The sequence below is a fragment of the Lontra canadensis genome, unplaced genomic scaffold, assembly GCF_010015895.1.
Source record: "Lontra canadensis isolate GAN:19392208 unplaced genomic scaffold, GSC_riverotter_1.0 scaffold135, whole genome shotgun sequence".
NCBI classification, from domain to species: Eukaryota; Metazoa; Chordata; class Mammalia; order Carnivora; family Mustelidae; genus Lontra; species Lontra canadensis.
This window is the reverse complement of record NW_022631129.1, coordinates 2619795-2634098: the sequence shown is the minus strand read 5'-3', so window position 1 is coordinate 2634098 and position 14304 is coordinate 2619795. Positions and strand designations below refer to the sequence as shown.

General features: G+C 47.3%; 2 protein-coding genes across 2 annotated transcripts; both read right to left on the bottom strand.

Moving 5' to 3' along the window:
- Nucleotides 1-5647: 5647 nt before the first annotated feature.
- LOC116858359 lies at nucleotides 5648-9984 on the bottom strand. Its single transcript, XM_032843117.1, is given in 9 exon segments — nucleotides 5648-5708; nucleotides 5845-6275; nucleotides 6278-6664; nucleotides 6667-7720; nucleotides 7723-7784; nucleotides 7787-7902; nucleotides 7904-7967; nucleotides 7970-9717; nucleotides 9767-9984. Coding segments are annotated over 9 exon segments (4119 nt in total). The 3' UTR covers nucleotides 5648-5669.
- Nucleotides 9985-10010: 26 nt separating this feature from the next.
- On the bottom strand, nucleotides 10011-13352 carry LOC116858357. The gene is given in 5 exon segments (XM_032843116.1): nucleotides 10011-10164; nucleotides 10167-10720; nucleotides 11320-11423; nucleotides 11531-11634; nucleotides 13232-13352. Coding segments are annotated over 5 exon segments (993 nt in total). The 3' UTR covers nucleotides 10011-10054.
- Nucleotides 13353-14304: the final 952 nt, after the last annotated feature.

Here is a 14304-nt window from a genome sequence, read left to right as displayed (position 1 = left end):
TTGTTTACTAACTAATAGGAAGCTACTTTGTAACTAGTCTGTCTCTGAGCCCCTGCAACAGCAAAGAAACTTCAGGCAGTATGTTTTGTCTATAATGTAGTGTCTGCATACCACATTTACCAGTTCAATGCGGTCTTAGCCCCCCAGGGGGACTCATCAGGGAGGCACTGTGGGTGACAATTAGAATTTGGCAGGGTCTCAGCAATGGTCCCAGCATTGTACCTCACAACATAGAGCTGCACTCAGGCCATGGTTCTGGCCCTCAGGGCAGTGCTGGGTCAAGGCACCCAAGGACATCCACTTGGCTTATTTGTTATTGCTGCACTTGGACCAACATCCTGCCCATCCTGAGCTGTGTGGTTAGCTTATGAGCATCTCACATCTGTCATTCCTTTCTGATGCTGCCTCTTCATTTCTCAAGCAGGGAGAGAAATAGATAGAAGATGCTATGAACTAGTTTGCACACTACCTGACTTCTATTTGGGGAGTTGGAAAATGAAAAACTATCTCCTACACTCCCTTGCAGCTAGGATTCTGAGTGTTAATTAGTCTTAGCGAACGAGATGAACTTGCATATTTGCAATTTGAAAGACAGACTACAGCAGAGTCTGGAGTCCTATGGGGTTGCAAGGTCATGGGAATAGGAGGTTTTCGGCAAGAGCTGGCTTCTAGCGGTACTTCTCCCGACTCCTGAGTAAAAAAGAGGCAGCCCCAATGGCGTACAACTTTGCAATACTCGGTTTGCAGTTGCAGTGGCAACTCACAGGCAGCATTTAACAGCCTTGACATAGTAACTTCCCTTTGGTAGTGAGATTTGTGTTAGGCAAGGAGTCTTTCTTGGAGACCCAGGTTATACTCCATTCCTTTAGCCACTCAACCTATTGTATGTGCATCTACTTCTTTGTATTAAACTGTTTTCATCAGAGATGAAAATATCTGGAGTGACTTTCTGTTTTCTGCAGGGAACAAACCCTTATGGATAGGTCAGAGGGGTGCCTAGATATCATCCACATTTCCTACCTGAGGTCCAGTGTTAGGAAAAATTAGCGGCAATGTTTTTCTTATATGTTGCATGAAGAAGTATGACAGTTCCACAATTGAATGTTCATAGTAACACACAAACTGGTAAATAACACCTTCATGTAAAAATATGTCCAGAAATGAACTACAGGAGTTTCTGGCTACATGTCTTGTGTCTAATTTAGTTTTTTGTATATAGAAATTTCTTAGGCAGCCTAGAATTTTCAGAATTTTTTTTAGGTCATGGTAGAATCATGTGTTGAAGAAAAGCACAGGACCTACATACTCTGTAGGGAAAGGCTGGTTGATTATCTCCCCTTCCAGTATGCATAATACTCTATCACTTGATTCCAAAAGCAATAAGAGAGAATTGTTTTTGCTAAATTTCAAGACTAGATTGAGGCCTAAGTCTTTAAAATCTGACTTTTGTTGGCTATTCTGAGCACTGATCTAGAGATGTTGAAAGAAAGACCAACCTGAAGGACGAGGGGAGCTGCAAGGTACCCATGGCCTGGGGACACCCTTGGGTCAGTCAGGTGGTCAAGAAACAGCAGGCTTCATGAAAGAATGTCACTTCATCCTCGTGGTTTATTTTGCAACTGGTCCGCTCTCCTCAAAAATGATTCTCATTAATAGGGAACTTTCCCCTCAAAACTCTTCATATATTGAATATTGTATTGTTCTCTTTCTGCCCAGATAAAAATCTCCCGCTCTGTAAACTACAAGTCCAGGTTGTATACAGAGTTTGAAAAATAGCATAATATATTCTATCCCGAGAGTAAAGTTCTCACTGGACTCCTGTTTTAGTTCATTTGGGCTGTTAAAACAAAGTATAAGCCAGTAGCTTACACAACAATTTATTCCTTACAGTTCTAGAGGTTGGAAGTCCACTATTGGGGTGCCAGCATGCTTAGGTTCTGGGGAGCTCTCTCATCTGAGTTGTAGACTGCTGACTTTTTAAAAAAAATTTAATTTAATTTAATTTAATTTAATTTAATTTAATTTTCAGTGTTCCAAAATTCATTGTTTATGTATCACACCCAGTGCTCCATGCAATATGTGCCCTCCTTAATACCCACCAGCAGGCTCACCCAACGTCCCACCCTTCTCCCCTCCAAAACCCTCAGTTTGTTTCTAGACTGCTGACTTCTTCTTATATACTTACATGGTGGAAAAGGCAAGAGAGTCCTCTGGGGTCTCTTTTATAAAAGAAGTAATCCAATATGTGAGGGCTTCACACTCATGAACTAATCATTCCCAAAGGGCTCCCCTATAACACCATCACAATAGAGATTAGGTTTCAACAAGGAATTTGGGGGGAACACAAACCTTCTCTTGACTGAGTTGTCTTCTTTTCTCAAGCATGTCAGTGTTGGTGGATAGTGTGTGTGGAATGCACCACCTTTCCTTTGTACCCCTGTAAGGTAAGCCCTGGCAGCAATTTTTAATTTTCTGTAATGTAAGTGCCTGACTTAAGCTTTTGATTGCTGAGGCATTCACTTCAAAGATGGCTGTGTCAAATAAACAACACTGCCAGCTACATGACCAAATAAGGAGCCAGGTAAACTCCCTACCACTCCAACTCCTCTTTTGTTTGAGAGGTCTTGGTTGGTTTTAATAACCGGTCACTTGGCCACATTCTTTTCTTTTCTTCCCACACTTTAATTCCCATTTTTCTGTTTAAAATTCACCAATAAAGTGTGAACTGTTGGAACCCTAGGCTCCCACCCTCAATACAATAAAAACAGAGACCCAGGTGCTCTCTCTCTCTCCAAGACCTCAACATGTGGCCCCAGGTGTGCTATATACCCTCTAGGACTTGTGAGTAATAAACTTTGTTTCTTTTAAAGTTTCCTCATAGTTGCTGCTGAGGAGGTCATATAATCATAATAAGAACCAGAAGATCCAGACACAATGTTGATTCCGAAAGAGGAAGTGGGCCTAGGTGATTGCCCCCAGGCTTTCTAGCCAGCGGCATCATTATTCTGCAATGCCGGATGAGTAATACGCCCACCTTAGAAGACCACCAGAGACGTGAATCAAAGCCAAGTGGCAAGGGTCGTTTATTTCAGGTTCGAACCGGACCTCCACTCACTCGTTAGCGGTGACGCTTAGAGGTCCCGGGCTGGGTAGGTTCAGGGTTTTTATAGACCGGTACAAACAAGTTTTGGGTGGGGCTGAGCCGATTGGTTGACATTTTGAACATTTGAAAAAGGCATATTTGGTGTTAGCTGATTGGTTTAGGGGGCCCACGCACGCGTTTAGCAAGCATTCATACAGAAGCGAAACTAGCTGGTTAGCTTTCGGTTTCCCGATTCCCTAGATAGAATACGTTTTAAATCTGGGGTTTCTTTTGGTCTCTCATTCCCCCCTTTCTCAAGTACCTGAGGAGCCAGTCTTGGGTCCTTAGTGGTCATTAGTATAATCGTTGTTGTAGCGCAGGTCTAGGGGCTGATACTGCTGTCTTAAGAGCATGACTTGTACCGTCTGGAGGCGTTGATTGACGAAGGCTACCAGACGATTTAAGATACATGGGCTAAAAGTCAGTAAGAGGAGTAAGATACAGAGAGGTCCTAGCAGGGAGGATATCAAGGTAGTCAGCCAAGGGGATGAGTTAAACCATGACTGAAACCAGCCTTGTCCTAATTCACGCTCCTTTTTCCGCTTTGCTAATCCTTCCCATACCTTAGCCATCGAGTCTTTAACTATCCCTGAATGATCAACATAGAAACAACGTTCTTCCTTAAGGGCGTTCCTCCTTGTTGGAGGAACAGGAGGTCTAGTCCCTGTCTATTTTGAAGGACTACCTCTGATAATGAGCTGACAGACTCCTGAAGTTTAGAGATGGATAATTCTAGCTCTTGTATGTCTGCATCAATGGCTTCTCGTAAGCCTTGATAATGGTGGTGTTGTGAGATTAAGGCTGAGGCTCCGGTAGCCACCCTGGCAGTTCCTAGCCCTAGGCCCAGTATTAACGCAAGGGTCAGGCTCACAGGTTCCCTCTTAGTTCTATGTGATCCTCCCTCCCAGTATGAGATCATGTCCTCATAAGGGTGGTAGATTAGGCGAGGGACAAGGTGAACCAGAACACAATAGTCATTGGTTCGGTTCAGCGCTGATGGATGAATGCATGGGGTAATTCCAGTAGCGCAGGCCCACCAGGCATCTCGGGGTGGTATTAGGTATTCATTTATGGCATTTACAGTTACAGTCTGGTTGTAGAGGTGTGAATGTGCCGGCGGGACCAGCCCTATACAGGTTCCCTTTCCTCTTATGGCCGCCCAGTGTTAGGCAATGGTTGTGGCTCAACTACCGGCACACAGAGGCCGAGTTGGAGCTATTATAGCTTCCAGAAATGGCCAGACCCTCATAAAAAGGGGGGGACACATCAGAGCACAAGCAGCAGGATTCTGTAGTGTTAGGATTAGTATTGTTTAAGACTTGAAAGGCATACTGAACCAGTTGGGTTAGACGAGTGCGGGTGTCCATTGGCTTAGGGTTTATGGTGGTTATGGTCTGATTTTTGAGGTATGGGGTGAGGTCTGTTGAGGTTGCCCTGGGAGTGGCGGGGCTCTTGCGGGGGCCCTGTGTGACAACTGGTGGGGCGAGAATAGGGTTGGGCCCTATTGCGGCTCTAGGGGTGTCTATGGACAGTTTTATAGTGAATGTTAGGCCGTCGTCGTAGTGTTCTTTAAAGAATCTGAGGCCCCATGAGTATCCCCTAACCCAATTTAATTGTTTTTTTCCTGTTTTGGTGAAGGAAATTTTTAGTGGGTTGCACCATTTGTTCTGGCAAGGACTCTCGGCTCCAACTCTGTTTGATACTACATGGGAGTAATTTGCTTTCACAGTTATAAAATCCCAGGTAGAAGTGGGTTTCCAATAAGTGTCACCAGTGGTTTCGCAACCCCAACTATAACAGTAGAAATCGCTCACCCCCCCACATTTATATGTTCTTCCCCTCTGTTGAAGGTTCCCGGGACTGGGACATACACAGAAGGTTAGTTTTCTTAACTTATATCTGTATTGAGGATTTCCGCAACCGTAGATTGCGTGACCATGTAACCCTCCGCTGGCAGGTATTGTGGGTGGCTTTTGGAGGTCCCACTGGTCCGCTATGTTCCAGTTTGCTTGGGCCCCCAAGGCTATTTTACAAATGTCAGGATATAAGTTAGGCCACCATGTGTAGGGAGTGGCAGTGTGTGATATATTCCAAACTGTTAGTCCTACACTATTAATGATTTGCCAGGTTAGAGTGGCTGGGGCCCGGGGAATTTGTCATGGGGGTCCAAGGCAATGATAATAAGATCAGAACTGAGAGTAGGTTCCCCATGTTGGTTACTGAGGGGGAGGGTTTCGGCGCAGGGTGAGCTTTAGGGGATTGTCCTTACTGTGGTCAACCGTCCAATTGGCGTCCAGGTTAGTTTTCCCGACGAGATCCGACAGGGGGTCGACTGGTTTGACTTGAGTGTGGTGGATCCAGGCGGCTATGTTGTCTACTTTAACAGCTGTAGGGGTGGTCAGGATGATCTGGTAAGGCCCTTTCCATCTAGGCTCAAGAGTCTCAGGCCGGTGTCGCTTGACGAGGACCCAATCCCCAGGGCAGTGTTGGTGAGATGCAGGTGGCGGGCCTGTCTCGTATAAATCCTTCAGTTTAGGCCAAATTCTTTTGTGGACACGCTGCAGGGCTTGGAGGAAAAATAAGAGGGAGTTATCCTGGTCCTACTCAACGAGATCGGTTTTGAGTTTGGGTATGATAGGAGGAGGCCTGCCATACATGATTTCATATGGTGTGAGCCCCAGTTTGTACCGGGTGTTGCGTACCCGATACAGAGCGTAGGGGAGTAGAGCCACCCAGTTAGCGCCAGTCTCCATGGTCAATTTAGCAAGGGTCTCTTTTAAGGTTCTATTCATCCTCTCTACCTGTCCTGAGCTCTGGGGTCTATATGCACAATGTAATTTCCGATTAACCCCAAGTACGGAAACCAGGCCCTGACTTACCTTAGAGACGAAGGCTGGCCCATTATCTGATCCCATCATAACAGGAAAGCCATACCTGGGCAGAATATCCTCGAGTAGTTTCTTCGCTACAACCTGCGCTGTTTCATGCTTGGTTGGGAAAGCCTCAGTCCATCCTGAAAAGGTATCTACAAACACCAGTAAGTACTTATAGCCATATTTTCCAGGCTTTACCTCTGTAAAATCTATCTCCCAGTAGGCCCCCGGCAGGGTCCCTCTTTCTTGGGATCCGATCACAGCGGGCGTGGGTAAGCGTTCTGAAGCCGGCAGACTATACAACCTGAGGCAATTCTTTCGGCTTTTTCGGTGATGTTTTTGATGATCAACCTGGATTGCCTCATAAGGTCCTGGAGTCTTCTGGAGCCCAAATGGGTCGTTTGATGAATCCGCTCTAAGACTGCCTGTCCCAGGGCCTCGGGGAGGATGATGTTGTCCTTAGCATCCCGCCACCAACCATCCTTGACCTGAGGCATCGGGAGTTTACTCATTCAGGTGATGTCTTCCTCAGAGTACTTGGGGCGAGGCGGCAGTTCTCGGGGCCCTGGGTTGGGTAGCTGTATGGGTAGCACTGGAATGTTCCCGTAGGCTATCTGGCGAGCAGTCTGGTCAGCAAAATTTTTCCCCAGGAGACCGGATTGTTTGGTTTCTGATGGCCAGGGCAATGTACTATGGCTAGCTTCTTGGGGGCCCAGATGGCTGTTAGTAGGGCCAAAATTCCGTCCCCGTTTTTGATGTCTTTCCCTTCGGTGGTGAGTAGCCCCCTCTCCCTGTAAATTGCTCCATGAATGTGGGCCGTGGCAAAGGCATATCGGCTGTCTGTGTATACAGTCATCCGGAGGCCTTGCCCCAACTTAAGGGCCTGGGTCAGGGCGATTAACTCAGCCTTCTGTGCTGAGGTGCCCGGAGGCAATGCTTCCGCCCAGATAACTTCTGTTTCAGATGTGACCGCGGCCCCTGCGTGCCTCTGTCCTTCTTGGACGAAACTGCTGCCATCAGTGAAACAAACGACCTCAGCATCCGTCAGGGGGTAGTCCTGCAGGTCTTCCCTCAGCCCATGAACCTGGGCCAATATGTCGGCGCAGTCATGGAGGGGGGTGTCTAGGTCCGGGTCAGGTAACCATGATGCGGGGTTTAGAGCCCGAGGGGGAGTATAAGTTATTCTCAGGGGGTTTAGCAGCAGTCCTTGGTAGTGGACCATGCGAGCATTACTCATCCACGGGCCCGGAGGTTGTTTAAGGATGCCCTCAATAGCGTGAGGGGTGGTCACATGTAATTCCTGACCCATTGACAACTTATCGGCGTCTTTCACCATCAAGGCGGTGGCCGCTATCATTCGAAGGCAAGGGGGCCACCCTGCTGCCACTGGGTCTAATTTCTTTGAGAGATATGCTATGGGTCTAGGCCAGGGACCTAAGTGTTGGGTCAATACTGCCTTTGCCACCCCATTACGCTCATCCACATATAAGTGGAACGGTTTGGAAATGTCTGGCAGTCCCAGAGCCGGTGCTGAGAGGAGGGCCTCCTTTATCTGTTGGAAGGCTCGCTTTGCCTCCTCTGTCCATTCAAAGTTCTGCTGGTTCTTGGAGGCTATGTACAGGGGCTTGGCCATCTCGGCGAAGCCCAGTATCCATAGTCGGCAGTATCCTGCTGTCCCCAGGAACTCCCTTACCTGGCGTGACGAGAGGTAGGTCGGGGGATGCGGAGCACAGTGTCTTTGCAGGCATCGGTGAGCCATCTTTGTCCCCTCTTAGCAGGTATCCCAGGTACACTACCTCAGGCTTGCAGATCTGGGCCTTCTTTGCTGAGGCCCGGTACCCTAGGTCACCAAGTGTCCGAAGGAGGTTTTCGGTTCCTTGAAGGCAGGCTTAGATCCTCGTGGAGGGCTTCATCAAACAGAGTGGGCGAGTTCTTGAATCCTTGCGGATTCAAGTCCATGTCAACTGCCCATTTATGCCTTTCTCAGGGTCTGTCCATTCAAACGCAAAGAGATCTTGGCTTTTGGGTTCCAAGGGCAAACTGAAAAAGGCATCCTTCAGGTCGAGAACAGTGTACCATTTCTTGTTAGGCCTCAGGGCACTGAGGAAAGTGTAGGGGTTAGGGACAGTAGGGTGTATGTCCATAACCCACTTGTTAACTTCCCTCAGGTCTTGTACAGGCCAGTAGTCCCCACCGTTGGGCTTACGTACCGGCAGCAGGGGTGTGTTCCAAGCCGAGTGGCAGGGGCGTAGCACCCCTGAGTTCAGGAGGCGATGGATGTGAGGGGTGATACCCGATTTAGCCTCAGTGGACATGGGGTACTGTTTGACCTGGACGGGGTCAGCCCCAGGTTTAAGTTCTATAAAGAGGGCCGGTCGGTGCTTAGCTAGTCCCACACCTCCTGTTTCTGCCCAGGCTTCAGGGAACCGGAGAAGCCAGGACTTGATATTTTGTTCCTGAGGGGGTGCTGTTTGGTGGAGCCGATACTCATCTTCCAAATGCACTGTAAGTATCGATAATGGCAGGTTCTGAGAGTCGGTCACCATGGGACTGCCGGGTTGGAAGTAAACGTGCGCTCCCATTTTGGTGAGCAAGTATCTCCCCAATAAGGAGCAGGGGCTATCAGGGATGACCAGGAAAGGGTGAGTCACTTTCCCTGTGCCCAAGTCCACTGTCCGTTGAGTGGTCCAGGGGTATTTTTTAGTCCCAGTGGCTCCCTGGGCCCAGGAGGACTTATCCGAGATCTTTCCATGGGGTTTGGTCAACACCAAGTGTTGGGCTTTGGTGTCAACCAGGAACTGTATGGGGTTCCCCTCCACTCGTAGGGTTACCCTGGGCTCGGGGAGGGGATCCGAACCCTGTCCGCCCTAGTCAGAGTTCCGGGTAAACAGAATGGGGTTGGGCTTTGGCTCCCATGGTTGCGGCCTAGCCCACGGAGGGTTCCTTTTAGGGCAGTCACGTGCCCAATGTCCCTTTTCCCTGCAATTTGCGCATTGGTCTTTATCTAGGGAACGTCTGGGTTGTCGGGCTATTTGGGATTCCCCTTGAGGGGTTGACTCCTTTTGGAAGAAGGTAGCCTGGACTTTGGTCATCTCCTTTGTCACTTTAAGCTGTTTATCCTCCGGGGTGTCCCGGTTGTTGTAGACCCGCTGTGCTATGCGGAGCAGATCCTGAACCTGCTTGCCTTCTAGATCCTCTAATTTTTGGAGTTTTCTTTTAATGTCAGGGGCTGCCTGGTTTACAAAGGACATAACTACTGCTGCCTGATTCTCAGGGGCCTCGGGATCCATGGGGGTGTACTGTCTAAAGGCTTCCATCAATCTCTCTAGGAATGCTGCCGGGCTCTCTGTCTTACCTTGCATCACTGCATACACTTTGGTCAAATTGGTGGGCTTGAGAACAGCAGCCCTGAGACCCGCCATTAGAGTCTGGTGATAAATGAGCAGTCGTCTCCTACCTTCTGCCGCATTGTAGTCCCAGTCAGGCCTGGTCAAGGGGAAACCCGCATTAATGAGGTCTGGATTGACCGTTGGCCGGCCATCGTCCTTGGGGACCAGCTTTCTTGCCTCCACCTGGATCCTCTCTCTTTCCTCGGTGGAAAACAGAATACGCAAGAGCTGCTGGCAGTCATCCCAGGTGGGCTGGTGTGTGAACATGATGCTGTCTAGGAGAGCTATAAGATCTTTCGGGTTATCTGAAAATCTGAAAAGTTTTCCAATTATACAGATCACTGGTTGAAAAGGGCCAATACTGGAGTCGGGGATTGCCAGTATCATCGGGGGGGGCGCCAGTCTCCCGGAGGGGTAAAGCAACAGTTGAGTCCGGCGGGCAGGGAGGGTTCTCCCTTTGAGAGCGCCCTCTAGTGTGCCCGGCAGGCCCGTCGGTCCCTCCGTGGGGGACAGGGGCTGCGGCCACCGCCTCTCGACCCTCCGTTCCTGCCTGGGGTAGAGGGGGTGCGGCCATTGGCATGGGGGCAACCTGGGGCCTTGTGGGAGGAGGTAGGTAAGGGGGTGGGTCTAAACTGAGTAAGTCTTGGCTATCAGGGAGGACAGGTGGAGGGGGCGCAGACGGGTTTCGAGGTCTGGGGGATTCTGTGGGTCGGGCTGCAAGGATCTTGCAACTTCCTGAGGACAGGAAGTGGGCCAACCAGGGAGGGGGATTTTCCACTAAATCTTGCCAGTCCTGGATGTAGGGGGCTTGGTCTGGGTGTCCCTCTTTCCCAGGTAGGAGAACTTGGGCCTTGATCTTGAGGATTACAGGTAGACAGAAGGTGCCTTCAGTGGGCCATCCCACCCCGTAGGTTGGCCATTCGGAGCGGCAAAAAGTGATGAGTCTAGATCTCCGGATATCCAGGCTCAGGTCATTGCCTCTCACCCAAATGTCCCTGAAATTAGCCAAGAGGAGGGAGAGTGGGGTACTCTGGGTTTGCCCCATTTGACCAGGTAGCTCCCAGATTAAGAAAATAGTTAAAACGAGGAGAAAGGCGCCTAGAATAGAAAGGAAGCAACAGAGGCACCGGTGCAAGTGTTGCGAGAGGACCGAGCAAGTGAGGAATTCGAAAGGGCGGGGTGAGGATGAGCGCTCCCGATCAGTCAGCCCGAAGGGATGGATAATGGCCTTCGGAAGGCTGAAGGTAGGGGCTAGGCGAGTTCCATCCTCGAACAGCAGGAGTAGGAATTCTTCTCCTTCATCTGCCAGGGTGAATCTGAAAGTGAAACAGGTTAGGAGACACGAATAATTTGGGAAAAAGTTTCCTCCAACCTGGAGGGGCAAACGTTAGAGAACCAGCAATGTTTAAGACAAAACATTAGGAGACATAACATTCATTTAGTCCCATGTTACTAAATCTGGTTTAGTCTGAATGCAACTTTTAGATACCAGTGTCTTTCTTCCCTCCCATCGTGCACGAAGTCACAGACAAAGGGAGGGGGATCTCTCAGATGCTGTCCTGCTTGCGTCCCTCACGGGAACTTAGGAGCGTCTTAGCTAAGGTCTGTCCGTATAAACCCCGCACCAGGCTACTCCGTGGAGTAGATGACGGTTATGCCATATGACGCCCCGCGAGACTCAGGGTGCAGCCTACTCAGACTCTGTAGCCGAAGCGGTTGGGCCTACAGGCACACTCGCACAGTCAGGCACTCTTCAGCTTCAAACAGGTTGGACACCCTCCCCTTTAATAGAATAAAGGCTTCACATCTACTGTTGTAACTTAGTTAACTGGCACAAGGGACACGGAACACATAATTAACAACACAACATGGAGACATACTACACTTTTGATGGCCCCCGAGGTGGGACTCGAACCCACGATCCCTGAGAGGCCCCTGCTGGGCAACAAGGGACGTCTCTGTCGGCCCACCGGCAGTCCTATAGCACGTCCGCCAGGGGCTTATTTGCCAGTCCTCGATCTAGGACTCGAACCCAGATACAGAACGCAGAAAGGACAACGCGCAAAAACAGAACACAAGAACAAAGCACAAAAAACAGAACACAGGAACAAAGCCGGCTTTCTTACCAATCGGTTTCCAACGACCTGTTGACTAGTTGTCTGGTGGGCTTGAAAAGGGGGGGTATCCTGGACGAGCCCCCAAATGCAATGCCGGATGAGTAATAGCCCACCTTAAAAGACCACCAGAGACGTGAGTCAAAGCCAAGTGGCAGGGGTCGTTTATTGCAGGTTCGAACCCGGACCTCCACTCACTCGTTACTGGTGACACTTAGAAGTCCCGGGCTGGGTAGGTTCAGGGTTTTTATAGACAGGTACAAACAAGTTTTGGGTGGGGCTGAGCCGATTGGTTGACATTTTGAACGTTTGAAAAAGGCATATTTGGTGTTAGCTGATTGGTTTAGGGGGCCCGCGCGCACGTTAAGCAAGCGTTCGTACAGAAGCGAAACTAGTTGGTTAGCTTTCGGTTTCCCGATTCCCTAGATAGAATACGTTTTCAGTCTGGGGGTTCTTTTGGTCTCTCAATTCATAGGCTGAGACCAGCACAAAACAACCCAGTTCTTAGAAATATTTATCTTGTTCCCTTCCCTTTTCTATACACAGGAGAGAAACACTCATGGGAAGGGGAGTTGTCTTGTTCCATGTATAAGGGATTACAGTCTTACTGTACTCCTGTCTGCTCACTACCCCTAACCCTTCGACCTATACTCTGTCTGCCTGTTCCTTTTCCACAGAAGCAGCCATGAGATTACTGTCATCTACAGGCGAGCGGTGAGAGAGTTATCCCTAATGAGATTCGAAAATGATCTTCGATATTTAGAGATTTTCCGGGCTGGGCACTTAAGTTTTGTTGAGGAATAGAATGAGATTTCCAGCAAATTTTCTAGTGAGCCTAAAGTGAGGTAACTCCCTAGGCTCCTGGGTTCCATTTCCTGACATTGACATGGCCAAAATTCCTTTAATTTAGCTTTTTTTTTTTTTTTCTTTTGAAGTAGAAGGAAAGAAGAGAAAATGTTTGAGAATATGCATTTTTGTTGAAATGTGCTAAATCATACCAGGATGTTTTTAAATTGGAAAGGTAATAAAAACACCAAGGCCTTCTAAACTATAAGCCCTCTTAAGCTTACATGAGAGAGATTTACTAGGTGCTATTTTTACTGTGTGAACAAGAGAAACTAGATCTGAACTGAAGTATAACCACACTCACTGCTTGGTATTTTACATATGTTTTTATCTTACTCCAATTAGCTATGTTACCTAACCTCTTGTTCTGATGTGAAAGTAGACAGTAAATTAGAGACGACTCTCAGAGCTGGTGGTAACTAGACCTGACAGAAGCTGAAGGAAGAACCAGCTGTTAAGCTCAAGTGAAATACAGAACTAACTCCACTCTGCTCGTCTAATTTGATCTAATTTGTACATTTGTCTTGACTCATGGAAAAAAGATTGTTGACAACAGCATTTCAGATAGATGTTTTGTAAATCCTCAAACCTGTGAAAGTTTTTCTTAATCTGTCATATTTGCATTGACAAGCAGCACACACCTCAGGGCCACCCAGGGAGCTCTAAGTTTTTTATTTTTTGTTTGTTTGTTTGTTTGTTTGTTTGTTTGTTTTTTAAGGAGAATGAGTTTATTCTCTGTGAAGGAGAAGTGAGGATTTGATTCATAAGAGAAATAGAGTGAAAGTGAACAAGGTACTGATAACAGGGAGTTCCTGCAAGGAAGTAGGTGGGGCAAATTAGAGAAATGGGGAAGGAGATAATAGGTACCTTTTTCATCTCCTCCTGCCCCTGCATGCCCAGTGCTGTGTGGGCCAAGGGGCTTAAACCCATTGCTATGTTCATCATTTAACCATTCAACCAGCAACCTGGCTTTAATTTTTTCATGCATTTACAATGACTAACTTCTTCTTTGATTTTATTAACTATTACAACTCTTCAAAGTGGAAAAAACTGGCCCTGAATTAACTGTAAATAATAAGAAATATACCATATTAAAATAATTTTGACATAGTATATGACTTGCAGTTTTTAAAATGTGCTGAAAATTTCTAGTCAACTGATTTTTTCAAAACTCCAGATAGACTTCTTTTCCCTTTCCTTTTTTTTTTTTTTTTAATTTATTTTGTAACGGGGGAGAGAGAGGGAGCACAAGCAGGGGAATGGCAGGGAGAGGGAGAAGCAGGCTCCCCGCTAAGCAAGGAGCCTAATGCTGGACTCAATCCCAATCATGGCCTGAGTCAAAGGCAGAGGCTCAGCCGACTGAGCCACCCAGGAATCCCTGCAGATAGATTTCTGCAAACAAATTGTAGCATATAATATGGAAGGTTGTATATCTTGGTATGTTTGGTTTGTAGTTCATCTACAACTGAGAACTAATAGGATAGGAGAGTCATTTCTCAGGACTAAAAACAATAAGAGAATCACTTCTCTAATTAGTTGTAATGATAATGGGGACCATTTGGATTGTGAAAGAAAAAAGTAGCAGCACATTCATTATGTAGGTAAATGCTGTGATATTCTTTAACAAAGGTGAAAAACAAAAAGACTCAGAAATGAGTACTCCTTCAAGCTTCATGTTCCTAACAGAAAGGAAAGGTGGTTCATATTAACTTAGAATAATTTCTATCCTCCTAGCATGGTTTCTGTTCTTTAATTCTCTGGGTCGCATACATTTTTTAAAGTGTTATATTAAGGTAAATCATTAAGTAATAAAGAATGTGACATGAAAACAAAAGGGCAATTTCTTTCCAAGGAAAATAGGTTTTATTCCATTACATTTCTTAGAAAGGAAACTTTCTTCTTCTCAAGTATTTATTAAATCATCTATGTGGTTCCTGGAT